This window comes from Papio anubis, chromosome 6, assembly GCF_008728515.1.
Source record: "Papio anubis isolate 15944 chromosome 6, Panubis1.0, whole genome shotgun sequence".
NCBI lineage: Eukaryota > Metazoa > Chordata > Mammalia > Primates > Cercopithecidae > Papio > Papio anubis.
In genome coordinates, this window is record NC_044981.1 from 108,127,782 (window position 1) to 108,141,388 (window position 13,607).

At 39.4% G+C, this 13,607-nt stretch overlaps 1 protein-coding gene across 9 annotated transcripts in view; it reads left to right on the forward strand.

Moving 5' to 3' along the window:
- IPCEF1 (interaction protein for cytohesin exchange factors 1) overlaps window positions 1-13,607 on the forward strand; it is a 206,431-nt gene that overhangs the window by 156,278 nt on the left and 36,546 nt on the right. For all 9 annotated transcript variants that reach the window (XM_021937717.2, XM_021937715.2, XM_021937716.2 and 6 more), the window contains one exon: window positions 5,277-5,649. In XM_021937717.2, coding sequence (XP_021793409.2) covers window positions 5,277-5,649 — 373 coding nt within the window. The remainder of the gene's footprint in view (window positions 1-5,276; window positions 5,650-13,607) is intronic.

The window sequence follows — 13,607 nt, forward strand, 5'->3', positions numbered from 1 at the left end:
TATTTAAAAAAAAAAAAAATACAGGGACGCTGAATTAAACTAGATGGTGTCTTCTCCCTTGAGCATCTTGAGTTCTGTGTTGAGGAAGAGGGACAATGCAGTAATAATTCAAACAAATTACTTCAAGGACTGACAAATGCTACGGAGAAGATGAAGTAGGGCAGTGGGCTGGAGAGTGGCCAGGGGTTGAGGGTGGAGAGGATACTGCTCTGTCTGCTCTGTCACAGAAGAGCCTGCTGAAGAAGTGATATTTCAGTAGAGGTCCAAGCAATGGGAAGGAGGCAGTCCACCCAACATCCACAGGGAAGCCTTTCTGGCAAAAGGGACCAGAGATGTGCTGATGGCTCAGAAAGAAGGCCAGTGTGGCTAGGAAGGCGTGGAGAAGGAGGGAGGAGATGCAGGGGGAGGAGTCCTTAGGGGTTCATGTGGACCTTCTAAGCTCTAATGAAGACTGTGGATATTATTCTACTTAAGATGGGCAGTTACGAGAGGGTTTTCTGCAGAGGAATATTGTGAACTTTTTGTATGTGTTAGCAATACTCTATCTGTGGTTTGGAGGATGGACTGGGGTGGGGTGAGGAGTAGTGATAAGGCAGGAAGCCGGTAGAATGGTACTTGGAGGTAAAATGACTTCTTCAAGGTCACCTGGATACTAAGGATCACAGTGATGAGTAGATCTTCGGTCAGCACATTGCCCAAGGTCATGCAGAAGGTCAGCGGCAGAGAAGGAGTATACTATTACAAGGTCTTTTGGTATTTAGGGTAATGCTTCTCCTGGCATATGGGAGAAATACAAACATGATACTTCTGGGGCTTGACAACAATTGACTGGTTTATTTTTTGTTTTTGCTAATATGGCCAATATAAGGAAAGGGGAGCTGTGTACTTTTCTTCCTTTCTTCTCATTTTGGTTTTGTTTTGTTTTGTTCGGACTTTTTTGTTTCCATGTACTTTGACTCCTTAAGATTTCTATGCTTACTCACTTCTGCCTAATTACAGGCTTTGGGTGGCCATTTTAAACTATTTTTTTTTTTACCATGTCGAACTTGTGTTTGAAAAACAATTCCAAGAAAAAGATTTTAGGGCTAACATTTGAATGAAGCTTCTTCAAGAATTAAAACTATCCTATACAGAAAATAGGGAAAATCAATATTAATTTTTAATGTAATCATATCATAGTCTCTTAAGAACTAAGATTTTTGAAATGTCTTTAATTTCCTCATTTAAATGTAAAATACTTAATACCTAAGTGTTCTGAAAGAGATGAAACCACATACAATTATTAATCATTAACTAAATAAAATAATACTTTCATTTGAGCTTATGAGAATATTTTGTCAGGCTATTTGCATTGTAATTGGCACCGATAACCCCTTGATCTTGGGATTTGGATAAATCACTCAGCAACTTTATGGAGGATTTCAGGGAGCTCCTCCCCCAGAGGCTGAATAACTCTGGGGTGCTTTTCTTCACAAAGCTGGTTCTGGCCAATTCTTTGTCATTAATTTGTTACCAATTATGTGTCAAACAAGAGGCAAAAAATGGAGGTGCAAAAATGATTAAAACCGGCCTGTTCTCAGGTAGCTCATCAAAAAGATGAACAGTCAATCAGTAGTTGCAATCCAGTCGTCCCTTGGTATCTGTGGGGGTTTAGTTTCAGGAACCCCATGGAGACCAAAGTCTGTGCATACTCAAGTCCCACAGTGGATCCTGCAGAACCCACCTAAACGAAAAGTCGACTCTCTGTATCCTCGAGTTGCTCATCCCGCATCCCGCAAATGCTGTCTTCATCCCCATTTGGTTGTAGATTTGGAATCCATGGACACAGAGGGCCGACTGTATTTATTGGAAAAATGTCTGTGCTTAAGTGAACCTGTGCAGTTTGAATCCCTACTGTTCAAGGGACAACTGTGTAAGTTGATACACAAAATGACATTCCACCTATTATGATAGAAATAAGCCCAGAAGCAGCAGGCAAAGCACCTACCTGGCTCTGAGACTATCAGAGAAGGCTTCCTGGAGGAATTGGTGTTTGAACAGACACACGAAGGATGGACTCATATTTACCAATAGAGGTGGGGCGGAGAGGAGAGACTAGCACTGCCTTCTTTCATGTGATCTTCATTGGGGAGCTTTATGAGTATATTGTGCAGATGGTTCACAGAAGGCACTGAGCTAAGAGTTCTATGCTTGATGTTGGCTATTGGTTTCTCCATAATGTTAGAAATAATGAGCCATGCCTTAGCACTACATGGTCTTTAAAGTGTGTTTTCATACTGAATCCTTGGAAATGAAACTCCAGGTTCACTTTGATTTGTATTTTGTCAATCTCTTTTCCAATGAAAACTCCCCCGACCTAAACATATAGTCGCTTTCTCATTTGCCTTTTCCTCTTCTCCAAGTCTTCTTATTTCTTCTTTCTCTCTCTTTCTTTTTTTTCCCCTCATTCATCTTTTCTCCATTTAAAAGTGAAATTTATAAGTGGTGCCTGGTGCCTAGAGAAAATGGATTGAGAGAGCAGTGCACAGTGCACTGTGTTTCAGTCGCACCACAAACAGGATGACACTTCACAGATCTTTCTGATGCTCATTTAACAGGTCTTGACACTTTGCAGAGTTTTGAGGTTCAAAAAACCTTACAGACAATGCTGTAGCACCTGTGTACATGGTCTGCTGTTCAAATAGCCTGGTTTGCTATAATCTAATTTAAAGTAGAGTCAGCAGGAGTAACAGGAAAAGCTCATGTTTGGTGTTGTTTCAAAAAAGGAAGTTGATTACATAGAAGTTGAGTTTTACTAAAATAGCTCACAATAGGGGAACGTGTCAGGACTGGGCCAGAATGGATATTTTTGTTAATATTTATTTTGTAGATCCTGCTAATAAGTAAACTATTCTTGTCATTTATTTAGACAATTTGGGGGTAGTGCATTTCCTCTTCTAGATAACTAGGGTTTTATTGAAATTACAGATCTTTGATCTCTTGGTTATTAAAGATCTAAGGGATGTAAGGTAACCAGTTTACAAGATACTTGACATATTCCTGAATGGATTTTTTTTTTAATGTCTGTGCCACTATATGATTATTGAGAAGATATGTGTGATTAGTTAGTATCTTAACTAGAGATTTTGATGTCATGCTACTTAAAAGTGTATTTCTTGATTATCTGACAATCCATGTCTAGCACGGAGCTAATTGGGCACACATTGGGTAAATATTGGCTTCCCCCATCAAAACTCAGAGCTCAGAATCTACAAATTTCCTGGGGGCCATATTGATTTGGAAGAAAGTCAACTCTTCTGAATTAGTTGCAATGATTCTGAGGTTTTTGAGGAGGATCCTACTTTGCTCTTTGGCTTCCTCTCTCTATCAACCTTCCTGACACTTCCTTAGAGTTTGTTTGTTTTTGTTTTTTTGAGATGGAGTCTCACTCTGTTGCCCAGGCTGGAGTACAATCACATGATCTTGGCTTACTGTAACTTCCGCTTCCTGAGTTCAAGTGATTCTCCTGCCTCAGCCTCCCAAGTAGCTGAGATTACAGGCATGAGCCACCACGCCTGGCTAATTATTGTAATTTTAGTAGAGGCGGGGTTTCACCATGTTGGCCAGGCTGGTCTTGAACTCCTGGCCTCAAGAGATCTGCCCGTCTCGGCCTCCCAAAGTGCTGGGATTACAGGCATGAGCCACTGTGCCTGGCCTTCCTTGGAGTTTTGAATGCTTGACGTTGACAGGCATGTCCCATAGGATGATGTAATGCAACTGAACCATAAAATGCCTTCTCTGTCTTACCTGCTGTTGGAGATACAGGGTGATCCACAGAGCACTGGAATCTAGATTTTTGGATTTTATTGGTCAATAAAATTAAAAATGGAGAAACAAGATAGAGTTGCTGAATCTTATTTTGCCACATAGGACATTAAAAAAAGAAAACTCCAAAGAGACAAAGGCTTATATGTACTGTCACCATTTTTTTTTTAAAAGAAGGCATGTATTTCAGCATCAAAATGTAGTAAAGACAAAAATCTCAGAAGAAATCAAGTTCTTTCCAAGAGTATCCTTGTTGGTTATATTAGCCAATTTTCACACTGCTATAAAGAACTACCCGAGACTGGGTAATTTATAAAGAAAAGAGATTTTAATTGACTCACAGTTCCACATGGCTGAGGAGGCCTCAGGAAACTTACAATCCTGGAGGAAGGCAAAGGGGAAACAAGGCACATCTTACGTGGTGGCAGGAGAAAGAGTGAGTGAGGTGGGAACTACCAAATACTCTTAAACCATCAGATCTCATGAGAACTCACTCACTATCATGAGAACAGCATGGGGGAAACCACCCCCATGATCCAGTCACCTCCCATCAGGTCCCTCCCTCAACATGTGGGGATTACAATTTGAGGTGAGATTTGCGTAGGGACACAGAGCCAACCATATCATTGGTGATGTTGCTTTGATGTTTTCTCTCTGTACTGATGAAAATGTCGCCAAGGCTTTTAATGCACTAAGGAATACGTGAGCGATGTTCAAGGGTTTAAGTTCGTATTTTGTTTCTGGAATGGCTCCAGCTTTTGTTCTCTTTTTCTTTTTTGGAGGCAGCGTCTCGCTCTGTCGCCCAGACTGGAGTGCAGTGGCATGATCTTAGCTTGCTGCAATCTCTGCCTCCCAGGTTCAAGTGATTCTCTTGCCTCAGTCGCCTGAATAGCTGGGACTACAGGCATGTGCCACCACGCCAGGCTAATTTTTTAGTAGAGATGGGGTTTCAACGTGTTGGCCAGGCTGATCTCGAACTCCCAGCCTCAGGTGATCCGCCCCTCTCAGCCTTCTAAAGTGCTGGGATTACAGGCATGAGCCGTCGCACCCAGCCTCTCCTTTTTCATAATTACCTTTTTTTGTTTCATCAGTGTGAATTAAGTGATAGATGCAAATTATATTTTGCTCAAAGTGTAATGCAGTTTTCTGAAGGATTCCCAAAAGAGGCCTTTTAAGTTTCTGGGGAGTGTTGAGGAATAGGACAGATCATGATAAGGAGATTTTTTTCAGATCCTAGAACAGTGAATGTAAAGTTATATAAATCAGTTTTGGAGAATGAAATCCTAGTGTGTGTCAAACAGAAATAAATATCATGCCTTTACTTTTGACTGTTTTATTATTGGTCACTTTTTGACCAATAATATGGTGACACGGGGACACCATGATTGAAAATGAAAGGTAGAGAATGATGGTTTAATCATGATGTCTTTTATTCTTTTTTTTTTTTTGGTTTTATTTGTGAAAAAAAATAGGCTGCACAGCAGGCATCTTCATCCTCACCCAGCCTGAGTGGAACATCGTGTTCTTTCTCTTCCCTGGAAAATACAATGAAGACACCCAGCAGTTTTCCTTCCTCCTTATCTAAAGAGAGACAATCCTTGCCCGACACAGTTAACAGTTCGTCTGCTGCTGAAGATGAGGGACAACCAATAACGTTTGCTGTACAAGTTCATTCACCTGCACCCTCAGAGGCAGGCAGCCACAAGGCCCCGGAAAACAGCTTTGTCACATCAGAAAGTGGATTTTTGAACTCTTTATCTAGTGATGATACTTCTTCATTAAGTAGCAATCATGACCATCTTACTGTCCCGGATAAGCCTGCTGGATCAAAGATCATGGACAAAGGTAAACCAAGAAATTCTTTTTTCTTCGTTAGAGAGTGAGTATTTGTGTGTGTATGGAACTCTGATATTAATTTGTAACAACAATGGTTAAACTCATGCAAGATGATTCAATAATTAGTCAAGTGGGGCTATGCCCAGAGATTGCTTTGTAGAGGAGTTTGCATGTGGACAACTCCAGCTACTAGGTCACTAATTACTTGCTATAAGTGTCACTAACCAACTGCTTCAGAACTCTAAGACACGTGATCATAAAATAATGATACTTTTCCACCAATTGGAGAAAAAACTTGCCTCTTTGTTTTTGGTCCCATGTCCCATGCACTGGAGCTTGTGGTGGTTGAGTTAGGATTTTGTAGTCTTGTATTCATAACATCACCTTAATAGTTCAAAATGAGCTTAGAGCAGCCACTTTCCCTGGGCTGTGCCCCAGACAGCATCTAATTCTTAGCCCATCGTCTTCTGAATGTTTCTGTGTGGTTAATGGGAAGACAGACAATTTGCACGCACTTTGTGCATCATTAGAACCTTTATATATAAAGGAGAGCACAACTTACGCGTTCAAAAAACATTTTACATCTTAACAAAGGAAATAATTAATTGTATGATGAAGTTGATAATATGAGGTTTAAAAAATACTCTGATAACTAGTCCTTATCGTTTATTCAGGACTAGCTTGTTTTTATTACTGTTCAATCATGACGCGTCTTTTCTGATTGTGCGCTATTCATTCTGCTGTAAAACACGGATGGAAGATACTGAGCAGTTAAAGAACGATGAGTTTGGTTTGTATATTTTTGGTGTGCCATTGAGAGAAAGTTGACTTGCTAAATTCCCATAATCACTTGCCAGAGTGTCTAATGACGCAGATGGCTGTTCTCTCCTCTCCTCTAGTCTAGTCAGGGAATCTTTCTTTAAGTTCTCAAATTTCAGATGGGTACCCTGCTAATTTAATTTTTGGTACCAGAGTAATTTGGCCAAGGATCACAACTGCAGACCAAGTTGTGTGTGTGTGTGTGTGTGTGTGTGTGTGAATGTGTGTGTGTATAGTATTTTAAAAGTATGTAAATTTGAATACTCAGCCTGGTAACTAATTCTCTAGGTTACAACAGTTGTCACCACTCTGTGAGGCCTTACCTAAGGATGCTTTACACAGACCTGCCTGGCCTATTTTTCTTATACCCCTCCCCTCTTAGGCCAACTGTCTATTTTACATTAGAAGAACTGGAGTGAATAAAGTCATTGGCAAACCAACCTATTTCTAGAGGTGAATGAGTAGCATAGGGAGGAGAAAAGAAACTTTATCACTGAGGAATGGAGAGGACTAAAGATTAGACTGTGAGGTAGAGTAGTCTGAACCCGCCCTCAGGTTTGTGAGGTGCTGTCATTTGGACAAAGTATCGAGCTTAATTGTATCTCCTTGGAAGCACAAAATTGAGCTCAGTGGTGCAAGTCAAAAGGAGATAGACTGAAGCTCAGCATAAGAACTTTTTTTTGATGTGAGATGTTCAAAATAGAATGGGTTCCTTGGAAAGTAATGCATTTCTTATCACTGGAGTTGTTTACTCATTCTGAGACAACCATTTTCATTGAATATTGATTACCTATTGCGTATTGATCACAACTCTTGTTCTTGAAAAGATATACTGAAGAGATAATTTAAGTATCTTGAACTAGATGACCTCTACCTTGATACTTAGAAGAGACTTCCAGATATAGGACTGGTGGAACTAAAGAAAATAATACAAAGTACTACATCTATTATTTTTCTCCTACAAACACTTACTTTAATCATTGGGTCATAAGTAGAACTAAAAAAAATTTCACACACACACACACACACACACACACGCACACACACACACCCCAATATGAGCATAGCTTCAAAAACATACTAGAGAATAAAATCCCATTTGCATTCTTTCCCAAGAGATAACCCTGGAGGTTGAGAGTTTTCTTTTAGGACCATAGCCAGAGAGTCATGGGAAGATGCAACAGTCCTTGTTCCTGGCTAAATGTCATTCCAGGATTGCATGTGCTGTAGAGCCTGGCTGGATACCAACAGCCCTTTAAATGTAAGAATGAAGCAACCTGGTATTATTTAGTTTTGAGTTACACGCAGAGTGCCCAGCAAAATCTGTACACTTCTTCAAACAGCTCAATGTGACGGTATTCCTCTTATTAAAAAGGAAAAGAAAATGGAAACTTTTTTCTTTTTGTTTCTCATTGATTTGTTGGCAGTTGCCATATGTTGCAGAATTTTTGCTGATGATTTTCTTCTGCTGCTGGGGATTTGGTTAAATTCCCAGAAGAACTGAACCACTTAAAGTCATCTCTATGGAAACAGCAACCCAATCTTTGCTTGCATTTGTGATGACTTGCTGTTGAGTAATCAAATTTCATATTGTGCATTTTTTTTTACATGTGTGTTTATGTGTTGCAGACAAAGGTAGCTTTTCATTTTTGTGACTTTTAAAAGGTAATGTTTTTGAGTTACTAATAAAAAATTCCTGAAATTCTAGTGTCTGAAATTGTTCAAGGTGCTTTTATGTCAGGGATAGAAGTCTTAACATAGGTCAAAACGAGAGTTAGGATTTTAAAAGATTAAGTCCTGGTCTCAAGATGCATTTGCTGGAGAAAGAGTCTTTCATCCTAGCAAAGATTCTTAAAGATGAATAACTGAGTCCTGAAATAAGCAGACAGTACGTATTATAGCCTTCCTTTTATTTAGACAATGAAAGAAATATTTTTGCAGTCAGTATGCAATTAAAATTGTGGTTGCTAGGATTTTATGCTGAATTTAAATACTCTGTTAGACATTTCCTCCTGTAGTGTAAGCTATTAAAAAAATAAAATCAGGGTGTTAATTGTGTCCTATTGCCTTTCTTCGCTGAGAGTTCCAGGTTCCAGAGCTCTAGGAATTATTCACTGATTAATTTCACAAAGCATAATGGGAAAAGAGGTTAGAGGGTTAATGACATGTTCATTTCATCTCAATTTTACAAAAGAAATATGCTCCTCATTTCTTTTGTTAGAAGTTTTTTGAGCCATGACTTATGCCTGTGTGATAGTAAGTCACACAGTGTGTCTTTCCAGACATATGTACAACACACACTACCTGCTGACAATGCGGAGACAATGTCACTTCTACTTAATGAATGGAGAAACCTTACTCTGGGTGCTGAAAAGCTGTATGTCAGCGAATAAGACTAATACCCAATTTAATAAGCGAATAAAACTAATACCCAATTTATACAAACAAATTATCGGGTACAAGCACAGTCAGAATTGATCTGGGAGTCATGTAGATAACAAGCTTAATTTTTAAAAAAATTGTTAAAGGAGAGACAAGCATTCTAGAGCATGCAGGACATTTCAGGAAAGTGACATGAATGAGCCAGATTTTAGGATTTAAAAAGTATTAACAAAATTATACACAATCTGAGTGTGAAACAGTACTTCAGCCAGCTACTTTGAGTGTTACTGTTGGAATCATGTAGTATGCCTCCTCAGGAAGTGAGTATGTAATAAAAAATAAGTCAAAAACTGGACTCCATTTAATTTTGCATTATTATATTGTGCATCTATCATTTTTTTTGAGTACCTAACATACATGTACTGATGTACTTTGTGCTGAAGTGAATAAAATGTGAACAAGAGGGTCTGGGCACAGTGGCTCATGCCTGTAATCCCAGCACTTTGTGAGGCTGAGGTGGACGGATCATGATGTCAGGAGTTTGAGACCAGCCTGGCCAACATGGAGAAACCCTGTCTGTACTAAAAATACAAAAATTAGCCAGGTGTGGTGGCACACACCTGTAATCCCAGCTACTCTGGAGGCTGAGGCAGGAGAATTGCTTGAACCCGTGAGGCAGTGGTTGCAGTGAGCTGAGATCATGCCACTGTACCCCAGCTTGGATGACAGAGCAAGACTCCATCTAAAAAAAAAAAAAAAATTGTAAACAAGGTACAATTCTGGTCTCAAAAATGTTAACACCGATGGGCCGAGTGGGAGGAACTAGACACATTTAACAAAAGAAAGCAGAGTAAAACAGGTGCCACAGAAGAGATACAGAGCACTCCAGAGGTTTAAAAGAGAGCAGGGACCCAAGACAAGATCTCATCTAAGTGGCAAGATCTATACATCGAGAAGGGAGGCACTGGAAAAGGGGATGGAAAGGACATTTGGTTGAGGTTGAATACTGGGGTAGGTTTCCTTAATTTCAATAGCTAATGGATGACCATTTCTAATCAGGGTGAGTTGGAAGTATGCTTTAGAAAAATTATTGAGCTGTAGAGTGCAGGGAAGAATAGAATAAGGGGAGACACGACATGAGAGGGTTTAGGGAGCCTGCGTAGCAGCTGAGGTGGCAGTGGAGAAAGGAAGGAAAGGGGAGATGAGAGGTTCTGCAGCATACCTATCAGCGTGAAGACTGATCTTGGTTTTTGTATCCTTAGCACTTAATTTTGTTCCTAGAACATTTCCTAGTAATCTTGTTTTGTGAAGTATCATTTGATATTGAGAAAACCTTTAATATATGATCATTGGCATCAATGGCATTGATCTCAGGCATGGGTGACTCACCACCTGCTTTCTCTGATCCTGTGTCATGTGGCTAAAGATCTCCGTGAGTTGTCATGAAGTCGTGCTGATTAAGTTACCTGCAAATTTGTGTGATTTTACTAGGCCATTCATAGTACTCAGATTTTACATCATCTTTGTTTTTCATCCTACTTCCTACAATTTTTCCTGAAGCTAGGAGTTACGAGTGGTAGGTGGTGGGAAGTCACTGGGGCAAAGGTATGGGAGATGGTGACAAATGTAATCTAGAATTTGGAGGTATAAAGCTTAGAGTGGCGATGACAGTTTGAAAGAAGTAGGAGGGGTTGAGGAGTTGGAGGTCATAATTGAAAAAGGAAGGTAGTAGGTTCAGAGGAGACAGAATGTGAATAAGGTAAGAGGAATCTTCCACTCAGAAATGAGTAAATTTAGAGGTGAGGATTTTATTTTATTATTTTATTTTATTTTATATTTTAGATGGAGTTTCACTCTTGTTGCCCAGGCTGGAGTGCCATGGCACAATCTCAGCTCCTGGTTCCTGCAACCTCTGCCTCCTGGGTTCAAGTGATTCTCCTGCCTCAGCCTCCCGAGTAGCTGGGATTACAGGCATGCGCCACCACGCCCAGCTAATTTTGTATTTTTAGTAGAGATGGGGTTTCTCCATGTTGGTCAGGCTGGTCTCGAACTCCTGACCTCAGGTGATCCACCCACCTTGGCCTCCCAAAGCGCTGGAATTACAGATATGAGCCACCATGATTTTAGATGTAAAACAGTTTGAAATATTGAGGAATGGGTATTAACAGTGATCTGCCCTGGGCGTTAAGTACGCTAGGTGTACCACTGCTCATGCACAAATTCCTGCCCAGAATACCACATTTATTACAGAAGAAAACTGCGTCTGTCATGACAGAAATAAGTCTTTGAAGTTTGTCATGTTGGACATCCCTTTTAATACTATGCTACTAGAATAGTGTGTTGTCAACAATATTTTGAGCACTTTTTGTCTGTATAGAGTATGGAAAACAGCACTGGAAGAAAAAAATAGGGAGTATTGTCATGTTTGATGCTGGGATCATTTCTAAATTGATGTGGCTTTGAGCCAAAGTGACTTGTCACAGACATCTCCTCCTTGTCAGTCTGGCACCAAAGCAGAAGTGTTTGTTTTGCTTATCATGTGATCTAGTGGCGTAGAGGGTTGGAAAGTTATTAGAGGGGTCTTCAATTTTTCTTCTCTTTCTTATAACTTCTTCTTGATGATTAAATCCTTGGTTTTCTTTCTTTTTTGATGTTATTGATGTCATTATTATTTACTTCTTAGCAGGAGAGTAAAAGTATATGCAGAGAGATGTGTATTTTTATTTATTTTTAATTTTTTATTTCCATAGGTTTTTGGGGAACAGGTGGTGATGTTTGGTTATATCAATGAGTTCTGCAGTGGTGATGTCTGAGATTTTGGTGCACCCATCATCTCAGCAGCATACATTGAACCCAACTTGTAGTCTTTTATTCCTCACCTCCCTCTTATCCTTTCCACCGAGTCCCCAAAGTCCATTTTATCATGCCTTTGCATCCTCATAGCTTAGCTCCCACTTATGAATGAGAACATATAATTTTGGTTTTCCATTCCTGAGTTACTTCACTTAGAATAATGGCCTCCAATTCCATCCAAGATTGCTGTGAATGTCGTTATTTGGTTTCTTTTTATGGCTGAGTAGTATTCTATGGTATATATGTACCAAAATTTCTTTATCCATTCGTTGATTGATGGGCATTTGGGCTGGTTCCATATTTTAGCAATTGCGAATTGTGCTGCTGTAAACATGCATGCAAGTATCTTTTTTCGTATAATGACTTCCTTTCCTCTGAGTAGATATCCAGTAGTAGGATTGCTGGATCAAATTGTAGTTCTGCTTTTAGTTCTTTAAGGAATCTCCACACTGTTTTCCATAGTGGTTGTACTAGTTTACATTCCCACCAGCAGTGTAGAAGTGATCCCTGCTCACCACGTCCATGCCAACATCTATTATTTTTTGATTATGGACATTCTTGCAGGAACAAGGTGGTGTCACATTGTGGTTTTGATTGCATTTCCCTGACAATTAGTGGTTTCCATCACTAACTGAGCATTTCTTGTTTGTTGGCCATTTGTATATCTTCTTTTGAGAACTGTCTGGTCATGTCCTTAGACCACTTTTTGATAGGATTGTTTGTTTTTCTTTCTAATTTGTTTGTGTTCATTGTAGATTCTGGATATTGGTCCTTTGTCAGATGTACAGATTGTGAAGATTTTCTCCCACTCTGTGGGTTGCCTGTTTACTCTGCTGATTGTTTCTTTTGCTGTGCAGAAGCTTTTTGGTTTAATTAAGTTCAAATGCTTGGTTTTCTAGTTCTTTTCATGACTCTTGATATTTATATGCTTCATCATTTCTTCTGTTTCATGGAAATTGTTAATTATACTGAAAAGTATCATATGCATAGAAGAGTGTTCTCTCTCTATCTAAAGTGCCCCATAAATACACACACATGAATGTACACACAAACAATAACCATGTGGCCACCATTTGGGCCATGAAACATAAATTAGCCAGCAAATTACTTGTGAGGGTGTGGGGTATTGAGAGTGCTCACCCATGCTGAAGAGATATATTTTGGTGGAAACAATTTAGAAAGCAATTTGTCATCATCTAGTAAAGTTGAAGATAGGCATACATCATGGCCAGCAATTCCATTTCCAGGTGTATACCCCTAGAGAAATGCAGGCATAATGGCAGAAACCCCTTGTAATATCCTCTTTATCTAGCTGGAATTCATTCATTTTCATTGTTTTATAGTACTCCATTGTTTTACTATACAACAATAAATGTATTTACTATTGGTGAGCACTCTTTTTTTTCAGTTGTGGGCTCTTATGTTAAATGCTGCTGTGGACATTCTTATTTTTAAATTAATAGGCTTAACTTTGTAGAGCAGTTTTCGATTTATAAAAAAATTTAGCAGAAAGTGCAGAGTTTACATATGCCCCCTCCATTCCATACACAGTTTCCTCTATTATCAACACCTTGCATTAGTTTGGTTCATTTGTTACAACTGGCAATAAATATTCATACTTTTTTATTAACTAAAGTCTATGATTTACATTAGGGTTTTTTTCTTTTTTCTTTTTTCTTTTTTTTTTTTGAGGCAAAGTCTCACTCTGTCGCCCTGGCTAGAATGGAGTGGCATGATCTTGGCTCACTGAAACCTTTGTCTACTGGGTTCAAGCGATTCTCCTGCCTCAGCCTCCCAAATAGCTAGGATTACAGGCGCTCGCCACCATGCCCGGCTAATTTTTGTATTTTCAGTAGAGATGGGGTTTCACTATGTTGACCAGGCTGGTCTCAAACCCCTGACCTCAGGTGATC